Source organism: Dermacentor variabilis, chromosome 3 (genome assembly GCF_050947875.1).
Source record: "Dermacentor variabilis isolate Ectoservices chromosome 3, ASM5094787v1, whole genome shotgun sequence".
Classification (NCBI taxonomy): Eukaryota; Metazoa; Arthropoda; class Arachnida; order Ixodida; family Ixodidae; genus Dermacentor; species Dermacentor variabilis.
The window spans coordinates 97,318,326-97,335,265 of record NC_134570.1 but is presented as its reverse complement, the minus strand read 5'-3'; the positions used below and the strand labels follow the sequence as shown (position 1 = coordinate 97,335,265).

The 16,940-nt window shown below is 45.8% G+C and overlaps 1 protein-coding gene across 1 annotated transcript in view; it reads left to right on the top strand.

Annotated features, from left to right (window-relative positions):
* sno (Protein strawberry notch) overlaps positions 1-16,940 on the top strand; it is a 99,451-nt gene that overhangs the window by 46,885 nt on the left and 35,626 nt on the right. The window contains exons 13-14 of the mRNA XM_075686001.1: positions 2,769-2,866; positions 3,408-3,766. Coding sequence (XP_075542116.1) covers positions 2,769-2,866; positions 3,408-3,766 — 457 coding nt within the window. The remainder of the gene's footprint in view (positions 1-2,768; positions 2,867-3,407; positions 3,767-16,940) is intronic.

Sequence of the window (16,940 nt, the reverse complement as noted above, 5' to 3'; positions counted from 1 at the left end):
GCTGTTTACTCTCGCGCGCATGGTGCCGGGAGGAGGGAAACGAGGTGGGAGGGAGGTAGTTTTACTTAAAGGGACACTAAAGTGAAAAATGATTTCTTCTGCATCAGTACCGTATTTACACGATTGTAAGTCGACTCGAATGTAAGTCGACCCCCCCATATCGCTTCACCGGAAAAAAAAAAAAAGCAAACCCGAGGGCGCATTCGATAACGAAAATTTATTAGTAGCCGACATGGTCACTGGACTACTCGTCTTCACAAGTGCTGCCATCGTCATCGTTGCTGCGGTCCCACAGCGCGTCGTGGTCCAACGAAATTTCAAATTTGGCAAAGGACCGCACCAGGACATCTTGCAGAACAGCAGCCCACGCCAAATGCACCCAACCACACAACCGTCAGGGAGGCTCTTTTGACAGGCCCGGTTGGCGTAATTTCGCAGTCTTCTGCCGCCAGCCACTCGTTGTACTCAAGCCGGAGCAGAACCTTAAAATTAAGGCGAAGGTCCGGGCTTGTTTCATGACCACGTCGCACTTCAATGGCAGGGACCGATCACGTATTTCAGCGACGTACGCCGCAAGCTTAGCCTACAGTTCCGGAAAGTGTCCAGACTCACTTGCCGCCACAGGGTGAAAATTTCGCTTCGCTGCAGTCTCCACTCTCGCACCACCCGTTTAGAAACATCGAAATTGCGGCCCGCTGCGCAGTGATTTGTTTCTTCGGCGTAAAGGATGGCAGCTCTCTTGAACGCGGCTGTGAACGAGTGCCGAAAGATTAGTGGGCCTGCAGCACTTATGACGACTGGGGAAGCATAGAAGTAGCACGTAGCCGGCAGTCAAGTGGAGCGCGTCAAAAAGTTTGTCAAACCAATACCAATGCCTTTTAACAGAGAAAGAAAAACCCGCGAGCGGTGTCTGCTCTTCCATGAACTACCGATACTCCCCGCAAGCGCCGCCGTTCTGAGGGTGCCGCCGCAAATGGGAACAGCGGCGCTTCCATCAACTATCGATACCCCCTCATGAGTGTGGCATGCACTGTAAGACTCTCAAAAATGTTGAAAACTCCGTCCGAAAAGCGAACAAACACGCGGGATAGCGAAAAGATACGGGTAGGGCCATAGAGCAAACATAAAATTGTAACTACGTTGTAGCTCTCGTTGGTATCGCTTTTTTTTGGCGGGGCCATGTTTTGGTTTCGATTGTAAGTCGACCCCCCAACTTCAGACTTTCAAATTTTAAAAAAGGGGTCGACTTACAATCGTGTAAATACGGTAAATTACCGTTCTACAACACCAAAAACACCACTCTTACAATGATAAGACGTTTGGTAAGCCAGAAAAAGCCCAAGAACGAAAAACGAGTGGCGACGCCTACTTCAGTTCCCGCACCTGGTGGCTGTGAGGTCATGGATTTTTACGGCGTCTTCTAGGGCCTATTAATTATATATAGCGGTACAGATTAACTACATTGTGTTCTGAAGGAACCAAATATTGAGCATGGCAAGTTTCGGGAGCCTTTACTCAGCCAACGTGGCTCAAATGTGAAAACATACTTTGGCATCCCTGACATCACGCTGACATACCGGCGTTGGGCTTTCGGCGCGATATTCAAATACTGATACTTGGACCTTCATTTCCTCATCTAATAATCAAACAATTTTTTTGAAATGATTGCCTCCAGGGTTCTAAAACAATGCTTCATTAGTCTAAACTGATTTATTGTTTCGCTTTAGTGTCCCTTTAAGCAGCAACTGTGCATTGCGTGGCCGTGGTGCATCCTTTCTTCAACACAATCTACGTTGGGGGCCAAGTCGGTGACGACTCATGCCTTTGTGCATGCTGCGTTCTCGCCGCTGAACTTGCGTTGAAGTGAATGTTTGGAAGTCTATAAGGTCAATAAAACTCTTATTATCCTTAGTTCGTGTAGTTGCCTACACATTTGCCATTGCAATTGATGGTTCACATTTTGTGTGAAACTGACTTCTTCAGAGGTGGTCGTGGAAAAAGGAAAATGGCTAAAAATTTTACACTGCATATGAGTGCACCTCCCGACATTGTGCTTATTTTTCGGAAAAAAGGTTTATTCACTACACAAGTAAATATGGTATTTGGGCAGAGTTTACGTTCGGGAATACTATAAAATATTTGCATTTAGAAATGTTGACTATTCGATTCGAAGAGCCAATCGAATATGACACTATTCGATTCGTTATTTGAAAGTTTTGAATATTCGCACACTCCTAATAATTTCTCTTGCCATAATTAATGTTTTATGGTAAGACCTCAATGCTTGTGTGCTGCTTTTGCCTTCTGTGGCAAAATGTTTGCTGTTGCAAAATTTAGAAGATAATTTGTAATCCTGTTATTCCATACCACTGGCTTCTGACACCTTGAATAAATTTCACTTTTGCCTGCTGGTAAAAGAGAGAGCAGAACCTGACATATAGGAGTGTGATAGAGGTACTGCAGAGGTAGGGAGGCAGCTGCAACTAGTAATAGCTGCGAATTGGTTTTGTGTTGCTGATATACACAAACTGAACTGACAAATTTTAAGGCTGAGCTTCACGGCCTTCATTCTGTTTACAAAGCACACGCTTGCTCACAGCATTTAGAGGCTCGTTTGTGGACCCTTGAAGTGTCTTCATGGGCTTCAGAGAATTGCCATGCTTGAGTTTACAACATGACTTAACTACTTGTAGGGAAAGTGCTGAACATGTTTATGTGCATCTGACAGCCACGCAAAGCATAACATGCAAGCTTCTATTATCCTTCAGTGCGTGGTGATTGGCCTGCAATCTACAGGGGAGGCTAGGACACTGGAACAGTTAGAGGAACAAGGTGGTGAACTCTCGGACTTCGTCTCTACGGCAAAGTGAGTGTGACTACCCAGTTGTGCACCTTGTTGTGTTGTGCTCATATCGCGCAGTAGTCTGGTCTTCTGCAGCCATCCTTTAACCCTTTCTGTGCCACGCCATCCTAAATTCTGACCAAAGATGGCCAATTCTTTTAACCTTGAAACTTTCTTATGAAAAACAATATAGATAATATTTTAAGCATTTAGTTATAAAAAATTTCAATTACGTATTACAATAGTGAAGTTTACAGCACTGTACAAATAAATTGCAAGAAAATGTGAAAAGTACCCTCGATGAGCTCAGCTCATGCTTGACCATTTTACCAAAAACATGGACAAACACATAATCCATGGCATGGAAGGAATTAAACTAAATGCTGTGGGGCATCTGGAACAGTTCAATGTATCATCCTCATCCAGAATGCTTGAGTGGTGTGTTGCGGGTCAAAGAAAGCGATATTTGAGCACTGTTGGCTGCCTGTAAAACCGCTAAGTGGCATTTGTGGCATCCAGGTGACCCTAGATGTCACTGAGGTCTCTCATAACTTTGAATATGCAGGGGAGTCTTGCAGACTCTCATCGAGAAACACTTCCCGGCACCCAACCGCAAGAAGTCTTTGAAGCTTCTGGGGCTGGGTGGCATTGTAGACGAACTAAGCCCCTCGCCGCCCCCGTCGTCTTCGTCGGGGGGACACAAGCGGAAGAGTGCTCGACAGGCTCGGCAGGGGGTGAAGCGCTACAGGGAGGCTTCCTCGGGTGATGACGATGACAGTGACGTGGAGGTCAAGAGCGAGCCGGAGAGCGACTTTGAGCCGTCTGTGTCCAGTTCGGCAGCAGAGGAATCTGAGGGCAGCTCGGCTGTCGAATCGGATGCAGAGGATGACTTCAACCCATTCGGTGATGACTCGGACAGCGACGGTGAGGGCTATTTACCTGTGCTGCCTCCTTTTTCCAACAGCTGTTTCTTTCATTAGCTTCAGTACTTGGAACTTGTAAAATCATCTGAAAATTTCATTCTTCAGTTGATATTTTTTGTAATTCTGAGCGCTTCCTGTGAACTGTTATTAGAAATGCTATAACATGTGCCAAGAATGAAAGCCTTGCTTTAGTATTGTTTTCCTATTCGCTTGCAGCAGCCATCTATAGGTGCATCAGGGCTGATTTCATGCAATGCACATGATCTATATCTCTGGCCCGGCCCACCCAATCCTTTCTCTCAGATTAGACTTTTTTTTCGAACCTTGACTTTGCACCTCCTATGAGAAGTTCCTTAACCCTTTCAGGGTCAATGGCGTAAATATTCGGCACCGCAAACAAGTCCAAAATGATTGATGCCGTATATTTATGGTGCCGTCTGTACGTTTAAGAAGCGCGCCAATTTGCCAAATTTTTCTTTCCTGACATATGCTGCCACTATGTGGGAATACAGTCAACGACCGATTTTTCGGACCCTCTAGGGAACATAAAAATGTCCGAAAATTCAGGCAGTCTGAAAAAATGAATGCATGCAAAAAAACGCACCTTTTTTCTTTTTTTCTCGGATCTAGAGGTAAACGGCGAAGTACCAGGCTTCCGAAACCCTGCCAAAGCATCAGTGAAATGGCTATAAAAAAGAGGCGTTCAAGAACTCTGTATGCCGCCGAATGCCGGTTTATTATATACATATGCATCGTCGGGCAGCCGGTGTTATTGCTGCAGTGGCTTGAAGAACTTGCTGATTGTTGTTTGGACGGCGTTCCGGTTGCATGCGATCATATTCGCCTCGATCTGAGCAAGGGTCATGTTAGCACTGTATACCAATGAAAGAGTCAACAGTGCTCGCGTCAACTCGGCGCTTCTAAGCGGCGCAGGCATTGGCTCCTCATTTTCAACATCGGAGTCTTCCGAATCCCCCACAACCTGACGGACTATTTCCTCGTCAGTCATTTCTGCGCAGAAGTCGAGCTCGTCAGCGTCAACAAACTGTTCAAAAGTTATTTCTGTGGGTATGGAAACCCCAGCAGAGCGGAGGCCCTTGATCACGTCGTCCATGGGCAGGCACACGTCAATCGTGTTGTTGCTTTCAGGCAAATCTGGTTCCTCTGTGGCGAGTACGAAGCCCGCAAGGTAAAAACAGTTGCGGATCGTGTCTTGCCTCACTGCCTTCCATGCGTCCGCAAGCATTCCAACAGCAGACCGAAGATCAGCGTTGTAGCCTTTGCCGTTTTCCGCACACAGCACCATGCTGTTTAGTACCTGCAAACGGTACAAAAGTTTCAGATGGCGGATGACGCCTTGGTCTATTGGTTGGAGGACTGCAGTCGTGTTGGGTGGCATGAATTCCAGCTGGACAGCCTTCAAATTCTTGATGTGACCATGAACGGCGCAGTTGTCAATGAAGAGCACGACACGTCTGTTCTGAAGCTCAAACTTCCTGTCCAACCTGCAAACGTAACTTTCGAACAACTGCTGAGTCACCCATGCCTTTTTTTTGGCTTCATACAACACTGGGGGGGGGGGGGGGGGCAGTGTTGCCCCTTTAAAGCACCTCGGGTTCTTTGACTTCCTGATTACTAACAAGGGAAGCTTCTCGCTGCCAGACATGTTGCTGCCGACGAGAACGGTCAGCCGTTCTTAACTGTGCTTGTCACCGTAGCATGGGTCAGCAGCAAAAGCGAGCGTTCTTTCTGGCAACATCTTATAAAAGAAACCAGTTTCGTCGCAGTTGAGAACGTTGTCAGCAGAGAACTTCTGCAACAAAGACTGCAGTTTTCCGTTGCGGTACTGCGCAATAACTGCACTGTCGACGGCGCCGCTCTCACCGCACATGTTCTTGAACTTGAGGTCATTCCGATGTTTAAAGTTCCTCAACCATCCATCACTAAATTTAAAATCCTCAATGTCCATTTGAACCGCGAGAGTTTCCGCTTTTTCTTTCAAAATGCAGCCCGAGACCGGCAACCGCTTTGCTATCATCGAATTAAGCCACACGACGAGAGCTTCCTCGAGCTTTGGATGAACGCCTTGGCTTGCATTCTTTTTTTGGGCATCAGATGGTTTTTCGACCGCTTCCATGATCTTGCCCTTGTTCTTGAGGAAATCCGAAACTGTTTGCTTAGAAATGCCGAACTCCTTGCTCACGTCAGCCTGCGATCGGCCGCTCACGACTTGTTTAAAAATGGCGGCTTTCTTCTTTATCGTTAAGGGGGGACGCGGGTTTTACATTGCGAAAAATGACCAAAAAATAAATTTTTGGAAAATCACATTTTCTGTTTCTATAACCCTTTTTCTATCTGATACCCAAATATCATCCCTGTAAACCACCAAGAAGTGCTCTAAAAAATTCGTTTTATTAGCCAAGGTGGCGAAAAATCTCGCGGAAATAAAAAAAAAACAGCGTTTTTCACGCCACAATATCTCCGGAACGGCGCGACCGAGCGCCGCCATCTTGGTCTTGTTGGAAAGCGCATTTCTCCGTCTTCAAATTTGCCGCTTCAGCGATCTCCTCCATACAGAAACAAGCGCACAAAAAGCAAATGATTGAAGGTCGTGCCGGAGTCTGTGATTGGCCGTGCCCACCACGTGACTCCAGCGCGGTTCGCCATTGGTCCGGCGCTCGCGTCGTCTGCTCGGCTCTTTTCACCTCGCGAGTTTGATGTCTCCACTTGCCGTAATCTGTGTCAAAACGTGTCAAAACGGGCGCTACGCGGACATCGCAGTAGCGTAGCCGATCCCTATGCTTGTGGACGTGTCAGACTCGCGGCTAAGCATTCCGAGCATCGGCGACGCGGACTTCGCGACCAAGATTCTCGCGCGGGATCCTCGGACATGTGGCTAAGCCTCTCAGCACTCGGTGTTTCGAATTCGTGACAAATTTGTATCGCGCACGCAATCCTTGGAAACGCGGCTAAACATTTTGCGCATAGGGAGTCTCTGACTCGGCGATCATGCACATCGCGCGCGGACTTCTCGGACCGTCACCTAATCATTTTGTGCATCGGCACCTCTGACTGCACGAACAAGCGCATCGAGGGTCGACTTCTCGAGCCCGCGGCTAGGAATTTCGCGCGTCGGCACGTAGGACTGCGCGAATGAGCGCGTCGAGTGTCGACTCCCCGAGCCCGCGACTAGGCATTTCGCGCGTCGGCACCTTGAACTACGCGACTAAGCACATCGCGCGTTGGCTCCTTGTATCTGCAGCTATGCATTTCGCACATCGGCACTTCGGACTCGCAAGCAAGCACATTGCGCGTTCACTCTATTATCATATTGTCACGATAGCTCGTAACAATATCTATCATACCACCCCTTCATAAAGAGAACCTCATCATGAGCTCTGTGCACTAGGCCCCTTAGGCTGGCACACACCTGGCTGCAGAAGTGATCGAGGCATCATACAAAAGTAAAATTCTGGAAAGCACCTAGCAGCTGCATATCTATCACTGGCTCTCTGATCCTAAGTTCCACAGCCGCTGTCAGGTGAAGGTCACTTGGAAGGCTACTTACACTCAGAGCCTTCATTCAATAACATGGTCAATTCTACCAAATTAAAAAAAAAATGCCTCACTGATTGTAATGGAGACTGCTATCAATCAGGCAGCCTGCATGTACAACACTGGAACTATATTCATGCCCACACAGAGTTCTACACTTCGGTTTGAAACCTAGGCACCATGCTCTTTGTAGAGCATGGTGCCTCATCAAGTTTCTTGTGCTAGTTCAGTGGCCAGTGTGCTATTATTTTGAGAGTGTGCAGTCACACATTTAGTATGTCCATTCTTACAAAACATAGAGCTTCAAAATGGTGCCATTTGTATTGCTGTAGATTCACTTCAGCAAAAGCTACATTTGTTTGAAACTTCAAATGCGTTTATTTCAGTTCAATGTTCTTGCACACTGTACTCCGCCATACGGGTGTTTTTTCTGGGTTGTTTTTGGCCAAAAATGACAAGGGTGGTATCATTTTATTCGTATTGAAATGATCTGGGGGGTGATGCTATTTTTATTACTCTTGCACCGTCATGAAAATTACATTCAGGTATAGTAATTGCTGCTAATTAGAAAAAAATGTTCATAATAAATGCAAGATTGTTTTCTTGTCCACAAAATGCTTCCAAATGAATAAAAATAGCATCACCCCCTACAGTAGGTCTTTAGCAATGGTGTCATGCATTTAGTTTTTGGTTTAGCAAGACGGAATCATCAAAAAGCCCTGTAACGAGTTTGAAATAATTTGACTTCAGACCTCAATATTTTTTGAACTGGTACAGCTATCAAAAATCTAATTACAGATCTGAAATCACGAAAAATTACCCCAGACAGTGGAGTTCAATTATTAAAGATTCAACCAAAAATAAGAAAAAAAAAATTTTAAGACCCACGTCCCCCTTTAACCGACGGTACTGCTTTCCACGCTGCGATGCCATCGGCAAGGACGACGAAGACGGTGTGGGGGCCATTGAAGGCAAGCGAAATCCTCAAGCTGTACAGTGGAGTTTGCTGACGAGCGTCGAAGCACCGAGGCCTAGCGTCGCAGAGCACAACAGCACAACCACACACCACGCTAGCCAAAACGTGGCCTGCGCAAACAAACGAAATGGCGCCGCTCCAGAAACTCCGCCGGAGGCGGAAGTGCTGCGATGAACATAGCCAGCGTGGCCAGACCAAATTGGTGTGTGACGGGAAGGTTCGGCTAGTTGTGGTTCAAAGCGGTGATATGCTTCGGCTGCAAGTCGATTTCCTTCGCAAGGGCGCTACGCGAGGAGCCAAAGGACCTTCCGTCGTGTCAAAAAGTACGGAAAATTGGACGGCGGGGGGTTCGAGCGTCCGAAACTTAAGATGTCCTTATACATTGATTCTATAGGGCTCGTGGCGGTGCCGTGAAGACGTCCGAAATATCAGGCATGTCCGAAAATTCAGTCGTTGACTGTACAGGGAATTTCTTTCTCACGCCTCCCTCTCTCGGTTTTCGTTGGATGGCTGGTTTTAGAGCTAGTTTGTTTGCTCTGGCGCGTCTATATAGTATGGCTCGTGCATTGGCGTGTGCGAGCGGGTGGCAGTTAGTTCGGGTTTTGTTCCTCGGGCGGTTTTGGCTTCTTGCGCTTGCAAAACTGATGACTATCTTGTTACTATTCGCTCAAAGGGCAAGCGCCAGTGACTTGCTCGTTTATTGCTCACAGAGGTGCGCATATGAAGGATGCCGCCGTGCATGCGTTTCCTTTTTTCTTTTTCTTCTTTTTCATTCTCTCTCTATTTTTTTTTTTTTTTTTTGAGACTCGTGAAAACTAATTGCCTCTGGTTGGCAATAAGATGAAGATTAGCGGAAGTTTGCCGCACGTTTTGCTTTCTTGATGGGCACACAACCACAGAGTTTTCTTGAGTGTGCTCACCTGCACAGTTCGATTACGCTATGGACGTAAATATTAGCGTAAGAGCCATTTGAGACATTTGAGACTTGCGAAATATTCTTGTGTCCGCATTTTCTAAGCCTTGAACTGTGTATAAAATTGCATCAAATTTTTAATTATAAGTTTATTTCCTTTTTTTTTTTGTTGTTGTTATTCCTGAATAAACAGTACATATATACCAACGCAAAATATTTGTTTCTCACTTTACGGTCGCCCCAGAAAAATTATGGTAGATTTTTTCGAAATCTCTGAAGAATTTAAATTTGCAGTAAAAAAAAATCGACCCTGACAGGGTTAAAGTTGTCATAATGCTCTCTGTACTCTTAGGTGCATTTGAGCACCTGGTCAAAAGTTAAGACGTCTCTAGTTGTTTCTATGTCGTGACAAAGTGCCTCTGTGTTTGGTTGGCCAACAAATTTTGGGGGGCAAAAGGTGCACGTTAAGTGCCGTATGAGCACAAACTATATACAATGGGACCCTGTTCATACCGTATTTACTCGCATAATGATCATAATGTTGTCGAAGTTCGATTTTTTTTCTCTCCCGTGTAATGATCGCACCCCGAACTTGTCGCAGCGATATGTCGTGTGCCAAATCTAGCTAATGATGATCGCGCTTACGATTTGTCAAATGCTGTCAAATGCTACACGAATGACCCTTGAAGACATACCAAGTGGTCTGCACGCACCAAACATTCTTAAGCAAATGCCCCATTTCATTCCTTTCATCGTTTTCCGCACTTCCATGAAAAAAAAACAAGACAGCTACTACCAAACTTGCCTTGACTTTATTACTTGTAGGCTTCATAATGGTTTTGGCCAGCAACAACGACAAGAAAGGCGCCTTTTGATTCTTCTCGTCTGCACTCGCGGGCACGCAACAAATCGCGAGCGGCAATGATAGTGGGCACGTTTACACTGATACGTTAGAAGTGCACACTATTCATACGCCGACGCTTGTAACACAGCTAAGATATTCGCCCACCTATAGCGGAAACGTGCTGTATTAGGATAGTGATGAAGACAAATGCCACAATTTCCACAGCATGCCCGCCATGTGTTTCTATGTCACTGGCAGCTAAGCGCGCCCATCTCTAGGGCTCATGCGGGTCCTTGAAACCCTTGAAAACCCTTGAATTTGAAAAGATCGTTTTCAAGTCCTTGAAAGTCCTGGAAATTTCGCTGATCCTTGAAAATCCTTGAATTTCCCAAATCTTTATTTTTAAGAAACTTCCAGTGATTGTATTTGAGAAAATTTCAACCCTCCTGAATTCCCACTGCGATTTTGTTAAAAATATGGTGCAAGTTTCGTACGAAGTCAAGTAAGCGGGTGCCTAGCGGACGTTCGTGAACGTCTGGCCAGAATGACACGGGCTTGCCCACCGTTTCCTCTTGCCCATTTCCTGTGCTACTTTCCAGTTGAGTAGAGAAATGGCGGCCACTGTGTGTGTGGTTTGCGCAGTCAGTGCCTCCTCTGGCGCAATCGAATCGGGACATTTTGTGTGTGTTTAGCACTTGCGTGTGTGGTTGTATTGTCACGTTTTGTGCACGTGTAGCGCTCATCTGTGTATGTGCGGTTTTATCACGAGGTTTAGTGCGCATGTAGCACTTGGGTGTGCGTGTACAGTGGTATCATGACATTTTGTGCGCCTGCAGCATAGTGTACGCCAGTAAACGTGTGTGCCAGCAATGCCCGGAAAATGCAAATTTCAGCAGTCATGGCTGAACAACAAACAGCTACTGAGAGTGGCTTGCACCGGACATGTAAAATCTGCACAAGGTAAAATGCAAAGTTTGTTGTAAGTGTTTTGACATCACTGCCATGGGTGGGAGTCGGCACTAGAAAGCCACCTAAAAAGCGCAAAGCATAGAGAGCACATGCAAGCCACCGGGAGTAGCTGCATGATAAGGAGCTTCCTGGCGATCTCTGAATGTTAGGCGAATAAACCACAGCCAGGGCCATTGCAGTCGTCAAACTTGATGGATGCATGCAAGAAGCATGAACTTGTGATTGACCCAGAAATTTTTGTGGACATTGAAGGTTATAACATAGCACTATTCATATCATTCGTCATCACAGGTGAATGGATCGTTTCAGAAGATGTAGGGTGTCTACCAACCGGGAATTCTCAGGGAATTTGAACAGTCTGGAAAAACTCAGGGAAAACTCAGGGAATTTGTGCTTCTATCAGGGAAAATTAGCTGTAACTTTATTGAAAGGGAGCGAAAGTCATGTTAATGCTGGCTCCAGTAACAGAGGAATCGCAACGAATCGTCATAGACGCCGTGTCATCGGCATGATATATTGCCAGAGTAGTCAACGACCGATTTTCTAGACGCCCGATTTTTCGGACATGCCCGATAATTAGCACGGCTTTGCGGCACCACCACGTACTCCATATAGTCAATGTATATTGCCCTGACTGCAGGTCTGAAATGGCATTAATCAAAGCCGCCACCGCCGCTATATTGATTATCTTGCCGCCTCGAACCGGCACTCTCGCACGCAGATCCACTGGCAGCCGTAACCACCACCGTGGCAACGTTAGGCCTAGCTGCTTCTATGTTCGCTATTAAGCTTCTTGCCGTGCGGTGCCGTGTTTTTCATTGAAAGAATTTGCCGCTATCACCAATGGCACCGACTCCACATTTCTAATCCTCGCGATTGGCTTAGAAGCTCGCAGAGCACAGCACGTTGTGTAATGTCAGTCTCCGAAAGTTAGCTTTGCCTCAGTACATTAGTGTTTGGTGGTGAAACATAACAAGCGTGGGAAGGGGCAATTGTCACGGGACACAGTATGTATTCCTTAATTATACACACGTGCACCCCCATCTCCTGTCACAGCACGAGCATCGATATGCCTAGTAAATGTAGTGGCAGGCCTTAAGAGCTTTTTCGGGCGACTCAATGGCGGTCTTACAATGTCTTCTGTCATCTCTTCGTCGCGGGTCATGTGAACAACTCGTGTCGGAGATACGAGAAATGCACCATCACATGATCACGAAAGGACACGACGTCGTGTTTCAGTGGCTGCCTGGTCATTGCGGTATCTCCGGCAACGACCTCGCTGACGAAGCTGTTAGGAAAGCACACGTAGGAGCAACCCTTGTTTCTGTACCTTTATCGCGGACCGATGCAGCCCAACACTTTGGCAAGCTAGCGCACTCTTTGACATTGGAGAAGTGGCACACACCCGAATTCACTCAACATCGATTGCATTCCCTCGATCCCTTTATGCAACTGTGGCTGTTACCAGGTCTTCTGCGAAATGAGGAAACAGTGCTGTGCCGCTTACGTTTGGGCGTCGCATTCACCAATGCACATGCATTTTTGATTGGAATGGCTGACAGTGCCGAGTGCAATGCCTGCGGTGTCGAGGAAACCATAGAACACCTACTGTGCTACTGTCCATCTTTTGAAGATGAAAGGCAAGACCTCTGCACAGCTCTCAATCAGCTAGATGGAAAGCCGTTCACCTTGAACAAGATCTTGGGACCATGGCCTCGCATGTCGCAGCTACAAAAGGCTATAAAAGCGCTGCTGCGATATTTGAAAGATAGCGGATTGAGTCAGCGTCTGTGATCCGGACTGAGTGACTGACTGATATCCCCATTGGTCTTTCTCTTTTAATCTTTCCATCCCCCTTTCCCTTTCCCCAGTGTAGGGTAGCCAACCGGGCTCAGTCCTGGTTAACCTCCCTACCTTTCATTTATCATTTTCTCTCTCCCTCTCTCTCTCTTTTCGGGCGTGCCTGTGGCAATTTTAGCCTTTAAAGGCAGTTAAAGACAGGCATTCATTATTTTTGGACTGCCCGATTTTCAGATGTTCTTGCGGCCCCTAGGGAATCCGAAAAATCGGACGTTGACTGTACAACTCAAGAGGATGCTTCAGATGATCCATGTGGTGCGTGGCAGAAGGAGGATGAGAACGGAAAGGACCGACGCACTGAGAAATTAACGGGAAAGGAAGGGTGCCGCCGCCTTTTTGAAGGAGCTTGAGCTAAAAAAACTAAGTGTTGACTGACGCTGAGATACAGGTGTCCCTCATCCAAACCAAAATAAACTGTTTTAAGCAGTGAAACCCAACACTGAGATGTTGTGTACGGGCTGAGAGTATGTCAGGACAGTTGAGGTTGACTTCCCAGTTGCTGAGAGAGAACCTTAGTTGTGACAAAGTTCAGGGCCTCATATACAGTTGAGCTTGCTATCAGTTGATAGAAATAGCTCATATTAAAAAATATTTACTTATGTATGCATCTCCTTTTCATTCGTATTTGAAAATGTTCGACTCAATTTGGAATGGGCTTTACCATTTCTTTCGCTGTGCATTTTACTAACACCTTCCTTCTGTTTTCTTTTTAAATAAAATAGATATTAATCCTTACTATTCAAACTGGATTAAGTCATTTTTTTTTGTTTCAGCATGCTTACTAGAGAGTGACAGCATCGGGCAACGTGGTGTCAGCCTGTCTTGACATAAAACAAAGTTCTGGCTCATTCAGGGAATTTTGCAAAGGTGCTCAGGGAAAAGCTGGAAAACTCAGGGAATTTGGAAATGTCAACTTGGTAGACACCCTGGGATGCTTCCAGACAGTGATGTGGCACAATCTTTCACATGCGGAAAGCAGAAGTGCTCGTATATTGCGTGCCGTGGTTTGAGGCTGTTCTTTCTTTAGAGAAAAGCGACTGCATGTTGTCTTGTGCGACGAGGCTCTGAATGAGAATTGCCAGCAAAAGCAAATGGATGTTCATCTAAGGTGCTGGGATGCATCACAGTCAGTCACCGTATGCTACTTCACATCTGTGTTTATGGGCCATATCAGGGCTGAAGATCTGCAAGAAAAACTAGTTGGTGCCTTAGAACCACTTCCGTTACATAAAATAGTGCAAGTATCAATGGACTGACCCGATGTGAATCCCAAGGCATTCAAAGGCCTGCAGGAGCACCTACAGAAGAACAATCAGGTGAGGTGCTTAGACTTGGGCAGCTGTAGCTTGCACACTGTGCATAATGCCTACAAGGCAGGTCTTGCAGCAAGCAAATGGAGCTTGGACATTTTGCTCTCAAGTATGAGCAGGCTGTTTTTTGATGCACCTGCCCGGAGAGAAGAATTTGTAGTTGTTACAGAACCAACTCTGTTTCCTCTCAAGTTCTGTGCACGTCGGTGGATTGAGAACGTCCCGGTGATAGAGCAGGTTCTGCTTCTCTGGCCTGACGTCAGAGTATGTGGAAGTGGCAAGCAGCAAGGAAGTGAACTTTCCCAAGTGTGCTTCTTTTCAGAATGTTTGTGACCTTCACTGTGACCCACTAGTGGTAGCAAACCTCAAGTTTGCACTTCCTATTGCAATGACCTTCCAGCCATTTTTGACACACTTTCAGACAGATAAGCCAGTTATGTTCTTTTTGGCAAAGGACCTTGAGAAAACTGTCAGAAAACTGCTAACAAAGTTTCTCAAGTCTTCTGTTCTCTGTTTATCAGCGGAAATCACTGGCCTCCTGAAGATTGACTTTGAAGATTTAAACAACCATGTGCCGCTCGAGAAGATAGATGTTGGTCACACAGCCAAGCAGCAGCTTAAAAGCCACACAGTAAGCGTGAAAGCCGCATTTGCATTTCGCATGCAGTGCAAGGAGTTTCTTCTAAGTGTCACAAAAAAGATCCTGGAGAAGAGCCCCCTGCAATATCCCATTGTGAGAGGCCTTTCTTCACTAGACTCCAGGCATATGTCATCGAAGCTGTATGAGTGTCTGGAATGCTTAAAGAAAGTTCTGAATGCACTCATTTCAGCTGAAAGAATCCATGAGCATTCAAGGGATACTGTGCTTGCACAGTTAATTGAGCTGCTACAGGAGCGCAAACATGAGTTGCAGCTATTTGAAGGAGATCGCATGCACTTGACAAATTTTTCTACGAACTTTTAAAGCTTGGCTCAGCATATAATATGCTGAGCTTAGGAGGGTTGGAAAACTGCTGCTTACACTTAGTCATGGCCAAGCAAGTGTAGAGAGAGGATTCAGCATGAATCACCAGGTTTCAGTAGAGAACATGAAAGAAGTGTCTCACATTTCACAGCGCATTATCTGTGATGCTGTACGCGTAGCAGGTGGCATTTTCAATGTGCCCATCACAAAGGAATTGAGAGCATCTGTGGCTTCTGCGAGGAACCAATACCGTGCCTTTTTGGAAACGCAGGACAAGCAGGAGTGTGAAGGTGCGAAACAAAGGAAGAAACGCTGTATTGATGAAGAGATTGAAACTCTTTTGTCAAAAGGAAAAAAAAAAAAGAAACTAGAAGCCGCTGTTGCAGAATTGACAGCTTCAGCAGACTCGTATGCAGAAAAAATGGAGGCAACCAGTGACCCGACTTGCATAATGAAGTTAAACAGCCTAAGGAAGACTGCCAAGAGCAAGCAGCAGGAGATCTTGGACATTGACGTAAAAATTCAGGAGAAGCAAAATGAGGCCACCTAAGGACTGAGGGAGTGTTTGTTGCTTGGTTGATCTGCTTTAGCAAATAAGTGTTTGCATCTTCTAACACACTGAAAGTGGTCATACGTGTAACTCTGACAAACATTGATGAATAATGGTAAAAAAAAATGAAGTATCGCCGGAGCCATAGTTTTTTGTTTAAAGACAAGTTTCTTTGTTTAAACATTGGCTGCAGCGATAATCCCCTTTTTCAGCGAATTCTCATCATTTCGAGCCTCTGTCTACCCCTGAAACTCTGTCTATTTAGATTTCTAACAGACAATGTGGTCCTTGAAAATCCACACACAGGGCCTTGAAAGTCCTTGAAAACCTTTGAATTTTTGTCATATACACCAGCATGAACCCTGATCTCTGTTTCTGTCCCCTCAAAGTGGACATGGCTATATTATTGTTGAAAACTTGCCGATATTAACGATATTAATCATTACTAATATGGAAGAAACTGAAGAAAATGCACTCACGAGAAGAAGAAAAATCGGGTTTGGCACGTTCGGCTTGCTCCACCAGCAGCCATTTTTGTTTTGGTGTCCCACACCAGTTCCGCACTATTACCGCGCAATTGTACAACGGCAGCTGCCTGCTTGACCTGTTATCCTCCCGCAGAAAATGCGGGATGAAAATTTTTTTTTTCTCGGGAAATTTAACCAGCGCAATCATCACACCCTTAAATTTGCGTCATTTTTTTTTCTTTTTTTTAACGAGAAAGTGTGATCATTAATCAAGTAAATACAGTATGTTCCTCTCTGGTGCACTTTTGCAGTCCCTACCTAAATCCCACGGCCTTTCATGTGTTATGTTCCTGTTTGATTCGTCGCCTTTCTGTAATGTTCCCGCATCTTGCGCTGCATTTTCACGCAGTGGTCACATAAAGTTAGTGTTGCAGAGAGAAATTTGCTGTCTCATGTTGTAACACGCAACCGAAGTTGCACAAGCCAAACGCTGCACAAGCATATCACCATCAGAAGAAAATGTGCTACACTTATTTTGGGGCCAGCAAGCGTCTTATATGCGTTGCATAATCAGACGGTTCTTTATAGCTAGCCTTACCACTATAGAGCCGCATTTTGCAACAAAGCATATCAAGAGGGCAAGGGGGCCACTGTCACGGAACACCTTAAGTGCCCCTTCATTACATGTGCTGACCCCGGTCACCATATGAGTGTCGAGACTGTACTGGCCGCCATTCAGAACTATTTCCGATGTTGCTGCAGCAATT